We start from the raw sequence: 17,146 nt of genomic DNA, 5'->3' as shown, positions 1-17,146 counted from the left end.
AGAAGGGCATATTGGAGTTCACTCGGGCATGCAAGTAGGTTAAATGCAATTAAGTGTATTTAACCTCCTTGGTGCTTGTAATGTATGCAAGAGGAAGTGCGACGAGGAAGTAGCCCTAAAAATCTACACAAGGTGTAAATATGCGAGAGGAAGTGCGACGAGGAAGTAGCCCTAAAAATCTACACAAGGTGTAAATATGCGAGAGGAAGTGCGACGAGGAAGTAGCCCTAAAAATTTACACAAGGTGTAAAGGAGAGCACTATTCCGAAGTTCTTGATAATAACTGGCTTCTCCCAGTTTTCAGCTGCGAAAATGAAGTTTCTTGTCTGTCTGATGTTCTTCTTGGTCACCGCGGGCTTCGCTTCAGGCCAGTCCGTCCAAGGGGTACGTAAGTTCTACCGACTGAGTACAGATCAACGTGTTTGTTTCGCATAACCGCCTTCTTTATTAGGCGTAACACACCAGTTTTGTAACTACAATCTGCTGGGCTGTAAGGTTGGAACCACTCACACAGGGAAGGACCCTTGCTCTTTTCGATAAGTGCGGTGGGTTCTTTAACGTCCGTGGGTGTGGCTCTCCCTAACCGACGTTGGGTACTCATTTCCACCTGAGTGAAGTGAGAAAAGGCGTCACAACTTGTGAAAGGGCCCAAGGGCACAAAATCAGTGATGACATGCGTAGGATTCGTGAACCCGGGACCCCTTGGTCATGAACCGAACACTACTACCGTTTACGCCACACGACCATTTGCATGTAAAGGTGGTAATCGACCATTTAACGTAAAAAAAGTACTTACTATGATGATAAATATATATATATATATATATATACATATATATATATATATATATAGTCAGTACGCGGTAAGTACATATATATATATAGTATATAGTAAGTACGCGGTAAGTACTTACTAGTAAAGGGCACAAGATCAGTGATGACATCCTACGCATGTCATCACTGATCTTGTGCCCTTAAGCTTGGCCCCTTTGTAACGCCTTTCCTCACTTCACTCAGGTGGAAATGAGTACCCAACGTCGGTTAGGGACGTCCCTCGAATAGGACGTTAAATGGATGTCCGGATCCGGATCCGTGTTTGAGGAGAGCCACACCCACCAACGTTAAAGAACCCACCGCACTGCGGGGCTATCAGCGGTCTGATTTTGGTCCGTGATGTGGTAGTTGTGCTGTTGCTTAGTGCTTGTTACCCTACAGCATAATAGTTGAGTAGTTGATTTGGCACTCTCCCATACTATCAGGTACACAGTTGTTCTGTCCAGGGCCCGCCAGGTCTGCCCGGGAGGGACGGTAGGGATGGCCGAGACTGTCCCTGTGGAACAAAAGGTATGGTCGTAAACATATGTTACAATAGAATAGACTTTGGAGGGTATCTAGGTATCTAGTAGCACCTTTCGATGTTTTACTATAAGAGTATCAGTTTTATTTAAAATTGACTGGCATGTTATATATATATACAATGAGTGACATATGACATGAAGTATGTCAAATTTTCACATATATATGACACTGCACGCACCATCAATCATTAAAATAGCAAATTACATTAAACATTAAAGAGCGGAATTTAGTTCTTTTATTAGGCGCTTGGTAGTCGATTGGTTGATAGCTATGAGTAGGTGCAGGTGGCATACTTATTTTCGAATATTTCAACATTTCTCGTCTAAATTTAAGACGCAGAGATTGATGAACTACAAAGGCAGTATCGGGAGCTCGAGCAGAGGCTGTCCGACCTAGAGAATAGAACCGAGACCACATCCATGCCTGGCCCAGGAGGTGAGGCGTATGCTTTGTAAAAGACTCCAGCTGGTTAAACCCTTATCATCACATTTTTGGCACTGAGATGGCAAAAAAGTATAACAAACTAAAGTTGTCATGTACACACGCATTTCTGCTATTTTTCTCAAAACAGGTACATACAGTATACCGTCCAGCTGCACTGAAGTGGCAGAAAGAAGTGGAATTCATGACCAGACTTTGTACGTCATCGACCCAGACGGACCCGGACGTGGGGTCCTGCCGATGGTTGTTCAGTGTGATCTTCAGGGAGAAACACGTAAAACAGCGAGCAGATTATTATTGGAATGAGCAGAGCACTTTGGACTAATCTCTCTGGCTGTTCACAGCTTAGAGGTACATGTCCAATCTTTTGTCACAAACTTCTCTGTTACATAGCGGATCATTATGACCCCCAGTGGGGGTCTTCACGCTTCGTTAAAAATGGAAAAATCTCAGGATTTATTCCAAAGATCTCGATATTTTAGACGAAATCTTGAGATCTTATGAGACAATCTCAAGATCTTTCAGAAAATCTTAAGATGAAAACGAAAGGTCTCAAGATCTTCCAAGATATTTTAAAACCATCTTGAGATTTTTCCATAGCATCTCGAGATGCTTTAAAAAATATCAAGATTTTTTTACAGATCTCATGATTTATAAAGGGAATCTTGAGATTTTTAAAGCATCTCGAGATGCTATGAAAAAATCTCAAGATGCTTTGAAAAAAACTTGGAAATATCTTGAGACCTTTCATTTTCATCTTAAGATTTTCTGAAAGATCTTGAGATTGTCATGAAAAATCTCAAGATTGTCTCATAAGATCTCAAGAGTTTGTCTAAAATATTGAGATCTTTTGAATAAATCCTGAGATTTTTCCATTTTTAACGAAGCGTGAAGACCCCCGCTGGGGTTCATTATGATCCGCTATGTAACAGAGATGTTTTTGACAGAATCTTGGATACGTACCTCTAAGCTGTGAACAGCCAGAGAGATTAGTCCAAAGTGCTCTGCTCATTCCAATAATAATCTGCTCACTGTTGTAAGCATTTAAATTGTAAAAGAGTGTGTTACAAGTCAGTGACATCAAATTCCGGAGACCATTGAAAAGCAAATGTAACCCTTAGTCTTAACACACACACACACACACACACACACACACACACACACACACACACACACAGACACACACACACACACGGCACACTCGCACGCACGCGCACACACGCACAAAGTTTAACTACTTGTGCCTGTCTAATGTTTGAACACTGTAGTGATATTTACTCCAATTTCAGCAATTACGCTGATTAGCCACGACAGCGAGGCCCGCACACATGTGAATGGGTTTGAGAATCCAGGTAGCTACTCCAAGGATGTGACATACTGGAACAGCATGGAACAAGTGAGAGCTGTGGTGGACCAAGCAAGCTCCTGCAAACAGCACATCAAGGTGTGTTGTCTAAATTTCAGAAGTGCCAGAGGTTAGCCTGGTGACTTAGTCTTGTTACCTCCATGAGATATGGAGGTATTGTTTGTGTACTACAACATAACTTCAGGGTTTGTGTATTTTTTGTCCTAGACATGCTATGGTGTCGATGTTGTTGTGGCTGACAGCTTTTTATGTCAGGAACAAGTCTGAGATCTAGTCTTGTTACCTCCGTGAAAAATGGAGGTATTGTGTGTGTGTCCTGCAGCAGAACTTACATAATAATTTACATAATTGATGATAAAAAATAAAAATGAAACTTTGCCAAATATGTACTTCCAGTATGAATGCCATGGTTCCGTGATCTGGAGTGGCAGCACACCCTATGCCTGGTGGGTGACTTGGGACGGTCGCCAGGCTGACTACTGGGGAGGTGCCAGTCCTGGGAGTGGGAAATGTGCCTGTGGAGAAACGGGTAATTATTAAGCACCAACCTTCCACACGCAAGCTTATTCCCGATTCATTCATTCATTCATTCATTCATTCATTCATTCATTCATTCATTATGTTTACCGTAGGAAAACATTGTTTTTGCCCAGTTTCCTCTTCCTCTTCTTCTCCAAACACTAACCTCTGACCTGGCTAATGACCTGATTTGTTGTCACCATGGTAACTAGTGTTGGGTTACATAATGTTCCAATCTTTTTGACCCCTGTCTGACCATATATATATATATATATATATATATATATATATATATATATATGTAAGAATAAGTAAGAATAAACAGAGCAGACCATGTGCGAAGGTAAACATTATGCATTTGCTTTGCAAATGTTACCTTTCTTGTTTATTCTGCTTCTTTTACTTCTCAACACTTCATTGAGTGGTTATGTTTCTTTGTGTCAATACAATTCGATGCTTGACAGATCACAGAATTTCTTTCTTTGCTTTTCTTTTAACCCACACATCTTTAATCCACAACACAAACAAAGCCTCTGTTTCACTATATTCCTTCGTCTAACAGGCGCTTGCTCTGGTAGCTGCTACTGTGACGCCAATGATTTAACATGGCGTGAGGATTCTGGGTTCCTGTCTCACAAGAATGACCTGCCGGTCACCCAGCTCAGGTTCGGGGATACCGGTGGTTCTCAAGAAGATGGCTACTACACCCTGGGGAAACTTATCTGCTATCCCTGAGTCTCTCTCTCTCTCTCTCTCTCTCCATATATTTGTAGGTTTACGTACTAGTAATTACTATGTAAAGATGTTTAATGTATAATAGTATTAAAATGCTGCATATTATTGACATCTAGGTAGGTGTCATAAAAATAAAAAAAACATTATTGTAGTACGCACGTTTCTTTAGAAATGGAACATAATTAGTTTTTGCTGACATTCTTCTTATTTTAAGTTGGTGCACCACATTTTTTTTCATCAGTGCACCTATTCCCAAAAATAAATTTCGAGCCCTGTTGTGTGAATCCTTGTCTGCCTGTTGAATACTAGTATATATAAATCGGTGCAGCAGTTAACAGTCAAATGTGCCTGAAACACATGTGTTGTAATAGTACAGACTTAACACAATTTGATTATTGCATTTTCTACAAGTTTTGAATTTATTGTTGACAAGGTGCGTTTTATAAGTTAACACATTCAACCACCAAGTTGCATGTATGTCATGACACGCACCGCTTTGTGAACGATCTAATTATGTTTACCCTCGCAGAAGGAAAACATACTATTTTTGCTCAGTTTCTTCTTCCGTTCCAAACGCATATTGACAATGACCTGGACCAGGTGGCTATCACTATGGTAACTAGTGTTGTAGCAGACACTCTGTGATGTTGGATTACATGATGTAACGCAGTAAGGGACAGTTTACCATGTATACATGAATGTGTTTGAGTAAGAATAAACAGACCAGCACTTTGTATGGCTAGACCGGCATGAGAAGGTAAACATCATGTATCTTCGTTGCAAATGTTTACTTTCTAGTCAGGCATTATATTAGCAGTAAATGATACAAGGCCTAAGGTGTCAATGGTGACGGAAGTGTTACATCTAATAACAGAAAATGTGTCATATTTCAAACTAAAGCAAAGAGTGGTTTGTGGACTTGATGTTTGTTTTGTCAACATTTATTTGGTTTTTGTGAAAGATTTACTCATTCATCGTATAACAGGTAGTGGCATGTAATACATTGTACATACAGCAGCTCAACTCATTGTTATTTTGTGTTTGCCAAAATAAATAATAAATAGTAAACACCATCAAACGTTTACTCAAACTGATGAACAATTTTCATCGTAGAATACGATTTTACTTATTATATTAGAATATCATAAATGTTATTTCTATCAAATGATAATGGAATTTCATTTTTAGCTATCACTTTTTTTATGTTTTGCGACAAAAACAAGAAGGCATTTCAATTTGTGTAATCGGTCTGCCCTGTGCGCTATTCATATTTTTTTTTCGGTTTTAATTTTGTACATGTGAAATAAGATTGGGACCCAAGCTGACATTTGCCTCGAGTAGAAAAGGGGACGCACACGTACATTTCTAGGTGCTCAGGCCCAGGCCTAGGCCTAGTCCGTCTCACACCATCCTTCAGCTGAGACACCTCTGACAAGTGTCGTCATGTTGGGACGACAGAAGCAGCCCAAGGCTGAGGACACAGCAGGTAGGGTGTATGTCTTTGTATAACTATAAGGCCACACTGACTTCATTTTATGGATGACATCCGCGCGCGCATTGATTTTCGCCTGTTCTCAAAAAAAAAAGAAGAAAAAAAAGATCACGTCCTCCGAGGCTCTGGCCTGGGTAGTCCAAGGTAGTTAGCGACAATACGGAGCCGATTGTAACTCTGGAGGATGGCACCCAGGCTATACCAAAGCTCTACTACGCAGAGTGTCGACTCATAAATTCCACAAAAAGCCAGCATGTACCGGCTTGTCGTATACGTCAAAATGTACTGCCGCAAATTCACAATAGCAGCTTAATATTTCTGCGGTTTACGGTGGCGTCACTCCACCGTATAGGTGGGGAAGTCGTGTAAGGTGCCTTTCCCAAGGGCACAACGTCGGGCCACGGTGAGTATCGAACCCGGGACCTCTCGGTTAAACGCTCTAACCGTTGCGCCACTGACGCCATGACAGTCGTGAGATATGGAACAAGTATTTGAACAAGTATTTGAAAATCGTACAAGTGGCGTAAGGCTATAACCATATTTTAAATTCCCTGCAGGCAAGACGCCCAGGTCTCAGTCTCCGACTGATTACAGATCAGTTGCGGACGCCGCCGCCAACATACCCAACCCCATGTACCCCTCCCGAACAGGTAATTTTTCCTCGTCTTCTTATGTTTTTATTATATTTTATATTTATGTTTATATTATTACCTCCGGGGAAGGAGATATCCTTCCGCGAGGAGGTTTTACTATTGTTCGAAACATTTCTGTCAGCAGCTGTTTCTCGCGATCGGCTGGACGGATTGGTCTGTTGTTCGGTATACGTATTGCTATTGGGCTGCAGATGATGCAGAACGTTTTTGTTTAATTGCATATGTGTTTATGGGCGTCGAAATAAAAGGTTTTTAAGTGCTCCGGACACCCCCGTTATGCTGAAAATGGAATTTACCATGTTGTTAAGGAATGGGGAGGTTGCAGTTTTGGGTCTTAGCATTCAAAAGGGGTCAAACAGAGGGGTGTCTGGTTCCGATAAAAACGTTGGGTGACGGCGCAGCAATGACGGCGCGGGATGACGGCGGGGGTAATGGCGCGGGTGACGCTGAACGCTGGGTGCAAGCCGAGTCAGCGCTAGATCTTCGTGTCGCGGCATTTATTTCCAGAAATACGGCGATACACGTCAATTTATTTCAAGTACGGCGCGTAGCTAGCATGGCAGCAGCCAGCAGAAGCGGTGGGCGGGCGGTATGCAAATCTTGCACGATGCGCACGATAAGCCTCAGAAATTTATGTCGCAAGTGGGGCATTCTATAGGCTTGCACGGCCAATGACATGTCTGGCACGCTACGCGGCGTACGTACACTGCTGCACATCACAGCCAGCGATTCAGTGTCTTAAAATATTTTTTAACATCAGTATAACAATATTTTTAAGCATATGTGATCAAATTTCTAGTAAAAAAAATTTGCACAATTGTAAACATAAAACATGAATAGATCGCTGCTATACTGGGCGTACCATTTCGCGTACATGGCCGGCTGCCCGGCGCAAATACTGTCCCGATTTTTCTCAGTAGAAAACCAGAATAAATCACGCACCCGTAATTTGGCTTCGACCCAGAGCTCCTACTTCAGAGTTGAAACCTCAAAAATAGTAACTTTATTAGAGCATGGAGGTATTATACCTCTATGATTGGAAGAAATATAGTATTGCGACACGTGCATAGAATTTGACAAATGGGGGGGGGGGGGCGGTGGCGCTACCTAAAATTCTGCTGCGCTACCTAGGTAGCACACTGTGCTACTTTGCTCAAAAAAGTATTTCGAACACTGCGTTAATCAACAGTCCATACCGAACCAACCGTCAGTAGCCATCAAACCGGCATACAAACATATTACGCACATAACTTTCATACTACACACAAACAAATAACCTAAACCAATAGAAAAACAAACCCGGAGGTTTGAAATCTACGATTTCCCTTGTTATATTATTATGTTTATCGAATTATTGTTTTTACTCTGTTTACTCTTCTTGTTCTTCTCCAAACCAACAATCAATGACCTAAACGAGACGTCTGTCCACATGGTAACTAGTGTTTGGCTACATCATGTTGCAATTTTATAGCAGGAGGGATTTAGACTCCTGTCTAACCATATATATATATGGGCGGGGAAAACTAGACGCACCCAACTGCCCCAGTCACGATAGACTGGATACCAGGCTAGGGATACGCAAGACAGATAGAAACACTTCCTTGTTCTTATTAATTACAGCAGATGGCCATCATGCGTCTAACGATGAGGAAACAAGCACGAAGCAGATATGTTGGGACTTAAGCAGGAAGATGTTGAAGATCGCCGGCATCATTGTCTTACTCCTCTCATTCTCACTGCCATATTTTGCAGGTCAGCGTATTTATTATGTGTACCTTCGCAGGAGGAAAACGTATTGTTTTCCCTCAGTTTCTTCCTCCTATTCTTCCTCCAAACAAATTAAAGTCAATGACCTGGACCAGACGTCTGTCACCATGGTAACAGGTGCTATGGTAGACACCCTGCAGTATTGGGTTACATTGTGTTGCTAGTTGTAAGGCAGAGTTGGACTAGTGTCACCATGTATATGAATGTGTTTAAGGATAAACAGCAGAATTTTGTTTGGCTACACCATCAGTATGTGGTGATAAACGTTATGCGTTTGCTTTGCAAATGTTTCCTTTCTAGTGAATTATTCGTGCGTGGCGTCGTGTGGCGTAGTGGATAGAGCGTTCGGCGCTCAATAAGGAGCCCCGGGTTCGAACCTGGGTCGGAGCACGGGGGCATGTCCGAACATGCGCACCGACGTTGTGCCCTTGGGAAAGGCACTTTACACGTATCCCCCCTCAACTAGAGGGTCAAGTCTCCAACGGCAGTTGTCTTCAGCTGGCGGACGAGAGCAGCGCCAGGCGGGCTGGCGTAGTCAAGGCGGAACTTGAGCGTAACCAAGTCACCGGCAGCTCGCTGCAAGCATCCGAACCGGAACCAGCACGTCTCCCTCGATGGATCCGCTGGGGAAGACGGATGCCCAAGTGTGTGGGTCTCAGATTCGCAACCTGTTATCCACCTTAAACAAATCCACGCGAAGACTACCGTGTCAAATGTAACCCTCACTCAGGTGTAGGGACTGACACGGTCATCATACTCGGAAAATCTGTATATCTGTACATGAATCTGTATCTGTGCATGAATATGTATCTGTACATGAATCTGTATCTGATTGCAAATAAAGATCACGAGTGATTGCCATAGAATAGAAGTGAATTATTCATTTTTAGTATTTTATTACATTTCGTACTGTGAATCATAGGAACCTTATATTTCTCTATCTCTTCTTAAATGCAGCCAGAGTCAGCAAACAGGTGACAGAACTCTCTTTGGTGATGGATAACCGGTTCAATACAATGGAGTTGCGACAAAGTGAACTAGAAGAACGTGAGTTACGTCATATATTAACATCATAAAACAATTATTTCTGTATTTATTTGAATTCCAAGAACACAATACACATCACATTTTGCATCACGTAAACTTTACAATACATCCTATTGTATAGAATTATGCAATAAATATAATTGCAGAAGCAATTGAAATAATTTTCTTTATCAGCAGGCACAATGTGGTGTTGGGTTACATTTTGTAGCAGGACAGAGTTGGGGGGGGGGGCTGGTCACCATATTTTTATACAAAAGAATAAACAGTAGTTTGTTAGTCTGGACCATGTAAAGGTAAGCATTATGCCTTTGCTTTTGCAAGAGTTGCATTTGTTTTCCTTAGGGGCTCAAGCAATGCCTGCACCGCCAGGAAAAATGGGGCCCATGGAGCCAGCCGCTCGTGGGCCTAGCGGGCCACCTGGCCCTCCTGGCCCACCAGGGAAAAGGGGGCCAGCTGGTCTACCTGGAACCCCTGGAAAGGGCAGTAAGAATCCCTTTCTTTCTGTGTATAAAACTATAACACTCAAGTTAATTTAATACCTTCGCAAATAGGTAGTGTTGGCATGTGTGTATGTGGTTTAGCATGGTAACTCAATTAAGAAGCTTTGGATGGATTGTCATGAACTTGTTATGAGCTCAGGTTGATACCTATCAAAGAAACAATTATATTTTTGACGACCTGCCAGCTTTTCTTGATACTGCAGCAGAACATCCTATCTTGAAATCTCGTGTCCTGCACATGATAGGGTCAAAATTGTTAAGGTAGACTTCAGTACAGTGTATTCTGTATCCTCATTAACAGACTACCTGCCATCCAACTGCACTGAAGTGGCAAAGAAAGGTGAAATTAACAACAAGATGCTGTACGTGATTGACCCAGATGGACCAGCACGTGGGGTCCTGCCGATGGTTGTTCAGTGTGATCTTGAGAAAAAAACAGGTTAGCAATGTGCTGAAAACAAATTTAGGAGACTTTAGACACAGCAAATCTAACTTTGAGGGGATTCAGACACACACACATGCACGTAAACACACACTCACACACATACACTCACACACACGGCACACACTCACATGCACACACTCACATGGCACGCACACACACACGCACACACACAGACACACACACACACGCAAACTGCAGCCTGCTAATCATATGTTCCATTGCAATTCCAGCAATTACCCTGATTGGCCACGACAGCGAGGCCCGCACACATGTGAAAGGGTTTGAGGATCCAGGTGGCTACTTCAAGGATGTGACATACTGGAACAGCATGGAACAAGTGAGAGCTGTGGTGAACCAGTCAAGCTCCTGCAAACAGCACATCAAGGTAAGGCCACACTCTATGGATGACATCCTTTGAAATTGAAGACCTCAAAACTGATGTGAGCGGGTGAATAAAAAAAAGTTCAGCCAAACCACAGGAATACAAACTAAGCTGGTACAGCAAATTTGAAGCTGTAAATGACTTTTTGTACAACAAGCCAGCACATGATGGCCTTTGTAGCATTTTATGAGTCTGTAATCTGCATCATACTGGGTTCTTGCACCAAGTACAGTAGGGGCATGTGGAAAGGTTAGGTTTAACATACAGGTTGCTTGGTGTAATGAAGCCAGCTGCCACAATGCCCCCGTACCTCTGAAGTTGGTGTGTTACTCCAAAGGGTGGTTTTACTGGCAACCAGAGATACTGAAGGATACTTGTGCAGTGTTCAGTGTAACATAGCTAGCTGCCGCCACGCCGCATGCCGGCAAAGCTGGCGTGTTATACTGGAGGGCGGTTGTATATCAGCTATACTGATATTGTAAAGCTCATGATGATATGGAGCTAAGAATTGCACATAAAAATATGCATTTCCAGTATGAATGCTTCAACTCTCACCTTTGGGACAATCGTCTATATCACAAATGGTACTCCTGGTGGGTGACTTGGGACGGTCGCAAGGCTGACTACTGGGGAGGTGCCAGTCCTGAGAGTGGGAAGTGTGCCTGTGGAGAAACGGGTAATTATGTATACCTTCATAGAAGGAAAACTGATTGTTTTTGCTCGGTTTCTTCCTCTTCTCCAAAATAAATAAGGTCAATAACCTGAACCAGATGTCTATCACCATGGTAACTAGTGTTGGGTTACATCATGTTGTAATTTTATAGCAGGAGGGATTTAGACTAGTGTCTTGCCATATATGAATGTGTTTGAGTAAAAAATTAATTGAGCAGACCGTATGCAAAGGTAAACATTATGCGGTTGCTCTGCAAATGTTACCTTTCTAGTTATGCTCACCATTACTCTCCAAGCAGAAGTTAAGGTTATTTTTGGCATGTTTTTAGGCTTTTTATCAGGGTTCTCTTTTGCACTGTATTTTCTTTTACCCCCCCCCCCAAAAAAATGTCAGTGATTGCATGAGAAAAAAAATTCCAGTGCAAAAAGAAACCCTGGTAAAAAGAGCCCAAAACCTCTGCTTGGAGAGTAGCTCACCATATAGTATATAAATGTAACAATGAACAGAGCAGTAGTTTGTTAGGCTAGACCAATTGTGAAGGTATTGCATTATGCATCTGCTTTGCAGATGTTACGTATACCTTTCTAGTTGTGACCTGAAGGACATTTGAAGGACATATTGTATACACATTATACTATATGTATATAGTGTAACCAAGGACATTATATGTCCTTCATGTAACTTATATGAGGCATCAACCTAGTTAGGCACTTTGGGGTATCTTATATTATAGCAATAAGCAGATTTTTTGTGTCCACATTTCAAAGATAGCATATTTTATACAGCTTTATTATTGTACTATTGTACAATTGTATGTTACAGTACAATTTTATACAGTTTCTGTGTCCTGATATGCTATTTTTCTTCAAAACCAGCAAATCAAAATCTTCTCATCGTCCCGTTGTTCTTTCTCTGAACCACAGGCAAATGCCGTGGTTATAAATGCAACTGTGATGCCAATGATTTGAGATGGCGTGAGGATTTTGGGTTCCTGGCCCACAAGGATGACCTGCCAGTCAGCCAGCTCAGGTTCGGGGATACCAGTGGACATGGTGAGCTCAAAGAAGAAGGCTATCACACCCTGGGGAAACTCATCTGCTATCCCTGAGTCTCTGTGTAAATGCCAATCACCATGCTACAAGGCAGGCTTTTAGCTAGGGGGTGTCCAGGGTGTCTTTTGGACGCCCTGTACTGAAAATACTAAGAAATTGGACGCCCTACTTTTTGGTAGGACACCCTAAAGACGCCCTGTTTTTTTCCACTCCCAACCCCTGCCATGCACCTATGCCTCTCTTCAGCCTTACTATAAATACAAAAATGGTTTACTGAAGGACAAAAACTCAAATTCCTCAAAATTTGTAACTCAAAATGCAAAAAGTAGTGTTTGAGAGCATTTTGACTTTCAAAAAAGCTTGTGCACCGTGCATCTTTGCGGAGCATAGCATACAATGCAAAAAATGGACGCCCAACAAAAAAATCCTAGCTAAAAGCCTGCTACAAGGTCTCAATGATTTGTACTTACAAGTTACATGTACATTCAATTGTTATCAGGGCTCAAAATTCATTTCTGGGAATAGGTGCACCCAACTTAAAAACGAAAAATTGGGTTGTTGTTTTGGTGCATTAAATAGAATTTCAGCAAAAACTAATTATGTTTCATTTATAAAGAAAAATACTGCAACAAGGATTTTCTTGTTTGTCTGACACTTAGATGTCAACAATATGCTGTATCACTACAGTAGTATACATTTAACATCTTTACATACCCAAACCTACAAAAATATTTGGGTGCACTGGTGCACCCACAGAAAATAATTGGGTGCACAGCTCCAATTTTGGGTGCACTAAGGTGCACATGAGCGCTTCTTGGCACGATGGCTTTAGAAAATGCCTTTCACGACACATGTATGTGGAAAATCCTAATGCATAAATTATTTTCTGCCTGTTGAAGAAATAAGTCAGTAGAAGTGTCTACTGAAATATCTCAGCACTGTTTTGATGTAAATTCTGCTCTGCACTATTATGTGCCACATAATAGTGCAGAGCAGATTTTACATAAAATTTTTGGTATTAGTATTACACTTTGTGTTTAACAAACTAACTCAACATTACTGGTTGTGTAAAAGAAAACCCTAATATTCTAATTATGACAAACAAGCTATTATGGCAGATGTTTCTGAGTTGTTTTTTGTGCAATGTCTAGTCTTGAATTATATCACCAGTAGAGGATGTTACTAGTAGGTCTGACATGTCAATATTTATGTTTTGTTGTACTCTTAGAGGTTGTATCGTATTTTAGTGGTAAAAGAGTGGTTTACACATTAGAAAATAGTTTGATTTGCTTGCCTTTGAGTTGTACTGTAATACTACATGTAATGTGACTTTGTCTACAGGTAACTCTTATGAGCTAGGATGTTCACTACAAAATGTATAATATTACAATAACTTAATACAAATGTATAGACAATGTCTATACATTTGTATTAAGTTATTGTAATATTATACATTTTGTAGTGAACATCCTAGCTCATAAGAGTTACCTGTAGACAAAAATATGGAAGTAGTGCTTGGAGTTGAACATATTTTAATGTAATAATTTTGATGTACCTTAACAACTGAATCCTCAACTTTTAATATGCTCATCCGTTTAAATACTGCAACCATACAATGAGATATCCAAAATTCATATGCATGTGTACTACAAACACTTGAACAGGATCCATGCAAGTCATAGATTCCAGCTGTATTTGAGACCTCATGTTCTCTTGGTGATGTAGAATTGTAGATTGTTTATTTGTTCAGCTCTGCTTCAATGTGATGAACTGGTAGCGGTGTGATTAAATTTGCATTTCCTTTGTGAATAAAATCTAAGAATTTCTGTAACTTTTTGTCTGACTGGTTGAACAAGACTAAGTGTCCTTAGTCCTTCAGCACAGTAAAAATAGTTGGAACTTCATAGCTATAGTCCTAGTTGTTGAGATAGATGATCTCTGAATCATCCATCAATAGCGACTGTCCCATTCTTGCTTCTCTTTCTTCTCCTTCCAAACCTCGTCCAGGTAAGGCTGTAGGTACCGAACATCCTCCTCAAACTTCGTCCACTGGTCCTTGGGGAGAATCTGGAAGAAAAGACAGAAGAGATTTGATGGATTAGTTTGAAGCAATCACTGTTTAAATGGTTTGACAGTTTATGGTAAAATTGTTACAAGTCCTTTCTCCAAATGAAAACCTGTTCTGTACAAATGTATTTTTCCCTACAGAGTAAAAAAAATCCTACTAAAAAAACGGGTTTGGTACCTTGTTCAGGATTGAACCATGTTCAGGTAAATTATATCCCAACTTTACAAAGTCCACTGTGAATGTGATGTGAAACTACATGTACTTCCTCACATATTTTATGGAGTTCCAATCCACTTGTAAATACAACTGTTCTAGGTTTGGACATGATATAGTGCCCTTGCTGCTGTATCTGAATCTAATTTTGCTACTTTTTTCTTCCACAGTAACTTGCAGTCCACGATTCCCATGTGTAGCACACAGGGTGGGGAGGGGGGCGGCATTGTCGTACCGCAGTGCCCTTCATGTAACTACCATAAAAGGCATCCAAAACTTAGATTTTAAAAACCTAACGTGCTAACATATACCTGTGTCTTTTACACAGTAAAACATATTTACTTTCGTTTTTAAAGATAATTTTGTAGGGTCTACGATAGATCAAAAAGTGTTACCTGTTTCTTCATGTCAAGGTCGAGCGCCCGTTTGATACGGAAAGCTCTGGCGTTGTACACGTCCTCGGGAAGCCGCTTCACCGCTTCTTTCACGTCGTCGGTCTCGCGGAGGGTGTCGTCTCTCAGCAGCCCGATCTGGTTGAAGCCCGCCCGCTCGTAGTACCACTTCTGCAGCATCCGGAACACGCCACCGGTCTGTTTCGCTGCGGCTCGCGACGCCATTTTTGCTGGAACGATCGAGATGAAGGTGACAAGGCCCCATACACTACAGAAAACATACATACTCATATAGTCAGCAAGAAAAGAAAGTTATAACATTTCATTGTCATCTCCTTAAATTCAGTAAATACTGATTTTGATAATAAAAATATGCTAATATGAATTTAAGTATTTAGAATTAAGTATATAAAAATGACAAAATATAGACAAACTTTTGTAGAGTAATAAATGACAATGTTCAAATTTTGGAAGGGTGAGGGGTCTTGTCTTGAATGCCACAACGAGGCAACGGCTCGATGAGCATTGTGGGTAATCTGTAGTTGCCAAAACAATACAAAATGGCTGACTGGAGAAGAACATTTTGGTAAGTTGTCGTGTTTCTCCTCAATTTTCTCCCCAAAATCATACGTGATGAGACTAACAACTTTTTCATAGAATACATGATATATAAAAGTAAGCGTACAAGAAGCTGGTGCGAAACACGGTGTACCGATCCCTTTTTATTTGCGATTGAATTCGGGGTTTTGTAAAAAGTTTAACTTCGAGTTGTTGCCATGCGAAACATCTAGATCTTGCCATTTTCGTAACCAATACTTTGCTGTTTTCAGATTTTATGACAGCCAAGAAAATAACATAAGCAATGCCGGGAACTCTGCTAAGGAGGCCGCTCCCACCCAAGGAGCGGCAACAGCCATCGGTAAGTAATAATCCTATCAGACTCTACCTCTGACCTGAAATGCCAGAATAATCGACGCCTCGATTGTGGGCATCAAGGGAAGAAGAAGAAGACTATGTTATCTGATCTTATAGTTTAAGCTTATACATGTATAACCTTATCAGAATATAATTTGTTGGTCCCACAGCTATTGATATCAGATTCAGAGGTATACTGGTAAATTAACAGAAGAAACTGAACATCACCGGTGTCTTCAAAATTGTTGGTGATTTGGGAAATCTGCTCAGCATATTTATATAAAACATTCAAAGAAATACTAATAGAATTTAAAAGGTTTAAAGCTAATTACATTTCCCAAATTCCTTGTATTTATTCCTTGTAATTCGTTGTAATTAACAAGTTTATCCTTAACCAGTGTCATTGCCATTTTCCTGTTAAGATGTACTTCATGTTACAAATTTCATCCCTGCTTTACTTGGTAACACTTTGACATTGTTCTCTGCAAGGACATTATACACATAGTATAATGTCCTTGTTCTCTGTAAAAGAAAATCTATCTTAGCCAAATGGCTATCTTACTTCTCAGCAATCTTAGCAGGGAGAAGGTTAAAGAAATTGTTATAGTAGAACTTACCTTATCCCTCATGTTTTAGGTGCCGATGATCTCACCCAGCCCCAGCCCTGACATCTACCGTGTGCACACCCCTCCCCACCCCCTGCGCCTGTCCCCCGTCCCCAGCCTACCCAGCGTGGTGCCCAGCCTGGCGTCCGGCATGCAGCTGTCTCAGCTCGAGGCACCACGGGATGGCCTCCAGTCCCCGGTAATGTTACGTTGTATGTTCTTTGGTCAGGACAACCAGACAGATATATATAGACATCATTAGATAGCTTTAAACAATGTTCATTAGAGTAAGATGTTCAAGGGTTATAGGTGTAACATTAGTCATTTGGTGTAATGTAGCCAGCTGCCGCCGAGCCGCGTGCCTGTGAAGCTGGTGTGTTACACCAAAGGGCAGTTATACCGGCTATACAGATACAAATTCACTGCATTTCACAGCTGCTTTTTTCTATATGGTGTTGTTTATTGTATATACTATTAGTATTATCCTGTATAGCGAGTGTGCTCAGCCCCGGCCAGATGGGA

General features: G+C 41.2%; 3 protein-coding genes and 1 long non-coding RNA gene across 4 annotated transcripts; 3 read left to right on the top strand and 1 right to left on the bottom strand.

The window, feature by feature from the left end:
* The first annotated feature begins 113 nt into the window (after positions 1 to 113).
* Positions 114 to 5,583, top strand: LOC109485096 (neurexin-4-like). Its single transcript, XM_019788531.1, has 7 exons — positions 114 to 384; positions 1,260 to 1,344; positions 1,693 to 1,794; positions 1,931 to 2,074; positions 3,090 to 3,244; positions 3,563 to 3,695; positions 4,248 to 5,583. The coding sequence occupies exons 1-7, from the start codon at positions 313 to 315 to the stop codon at positions 4,418 to 4,420; spliced, it is 864 nt and encodes a 287-aa protein (XP_019644090.1). The 5' UTR covers positions 114 to 312; the 3' UTR covers positions 4,421 to 5,583.
* Positions 5,584 to 5,742: 159 nt separating this feature from the next.
* Positions 5,743 to 12,487, top strand: LOC109485094 (collectin-12-like). The gene is made up of 9 exons (XM_019788528.1): positions 5,743 to 5,906; positions 6,470 to 6,562; positions 8,186 to 8,317; positions 9,290 to 9,379; positions 9,722 to 9,862; positions 10,181 to 10,318; positions 10,555 to 10,709; positions 11,241 to 11,382; positions 12,303 to 12,487. Exons 1-9 carry the CDS (start codon positions 5,864 to 5,866, stop codon positions 12,485 to 12,487), a joined length of 1,119 nt encoding a protein of 372 aa, XP_019644087.1. The 5' UTR covers positions 5,743 to 5,863.
* A 1,459-nt stretch (positions 12,488 to 13,946) lies between these two features.
* LOC109485089 (cytochrome b-c1 complex subunit 7-like) lies at positions 13,947 to 15,364 on the bottom strand. Its single transcript, XM_019788523.1, has 2 exons — positions 15,108 to 15,364; positions 13,947 to 14,498 (listed from the first exon to the last, which is right to left on the bottom strand). The coding sequence occupies exons 1-2, from the start codon at positions 15,327 to 15,329 to the stop codon at positions 14,382 to 14,384; spliced, it is 339 nt and encodes a 112-aa protein (XP_019644082.1). The 5' UTR covers positions 15,330 to 15,364; the 3' UTR covers positions 13,947 to 14,381.
* Positions 15,365 to 15,652: 288 nt separating this feature from the next.
* Positions 15,653 to 16,820, top strand: LOC109485008. Its single transcript, XR_002141106.1, has 3 exons — positions 15,653 to 15,690; positions 15,935 to 16,023; positions 16,656 to 16,820. It is a non-coding gene; the product is annotated as an uncharacterized LOC109485008 (long non-coding RNA).
* The last annotated feature ends 326 nt before the right edge of the window (positions 16,821 to 17,146 follow it).

The sequence above is a fragment of the Branchiostoma belcheri genome, unplaced genomic scaffold (genome assembly GCF_001625305.1).
Source record: "Branchiostoma belcheri isolate BF01 breed outbred unplaced genomic scaffold, Haploidv18h27 scaffold72, whole genome shotgun sequence".
Classification (NCBI taxonomy): domain Eukaryota; kingdom Metazoa; phylum Chordata; class Leptocardii; order Amphioxiformes; family Branchiostomatidae; genus Branchiostoma; species Branchiostoma belcheri.
This window is presented reverse-complemented; position numbering and strand designations above follow the sequence as displayed.

Excerpts from the sequence above, each read along its gene's own strand:
- LOC109485096 (XM_019788531.1), top strand. The coding sequence starts at position 313 with ATGAAGTTTCTTGTCTGTCTGATGTTCTTCTTGGTCACCGCGGGCTTC. Across the intron at positions 3,245-3,562 it reads CCTGCAAACAGCACATCAAG|TATGAATGCCATGGTTCCGT; the intron begins GTGTGTTGTCTA and ends ATGTACTTCCAG. Across the intron at positions 3,696-4,247 it reads ATGTGCCTGTGGAGAAACGG|GCGCTTGCTCTGGTAGCTGC; the intron begins GTAATTATTAAG and ends TTCGTCTAACAG.
- LOC109485094 (XM_019788528.1), top strand. The coding sequence starts at position 5,864 with ATGTTGGGACGACAGAAGCAGCCCAAGGCTGAGGACACAGCAG. Across the intron at positions 10,319-10,554 it reads TGATCTTGAGAAAAAAACAG|CAATTACCCTGATTGGCCAC; the intron begins GTTAGCAATGTG and ends TTGCAATTCCAG. Across the intron at positions 10,710-11,240 it reads CCTGCAAACAGCACATCAAG|TATGAATGCTTCAACTCTCA; the intron begins GTAAGGCCACAC and ends ATGCATTTCCAG.
- LOC109485089 (XM_019788523.1), bottom strand. The coding sequence starts at position 15,329 with ATGGCGTCGCGAGCCGCAGCGAAACAGACCGGTGGCGTGTTCCGGATG. Across the intron at positions 14,499-15,107 it reads ACCTTGACATGAAGAAACAG|ATTCTCCCCAAGGACCAGTG; the intron begins GTAACACTTTTT and ends CTTTTCTTCCAG.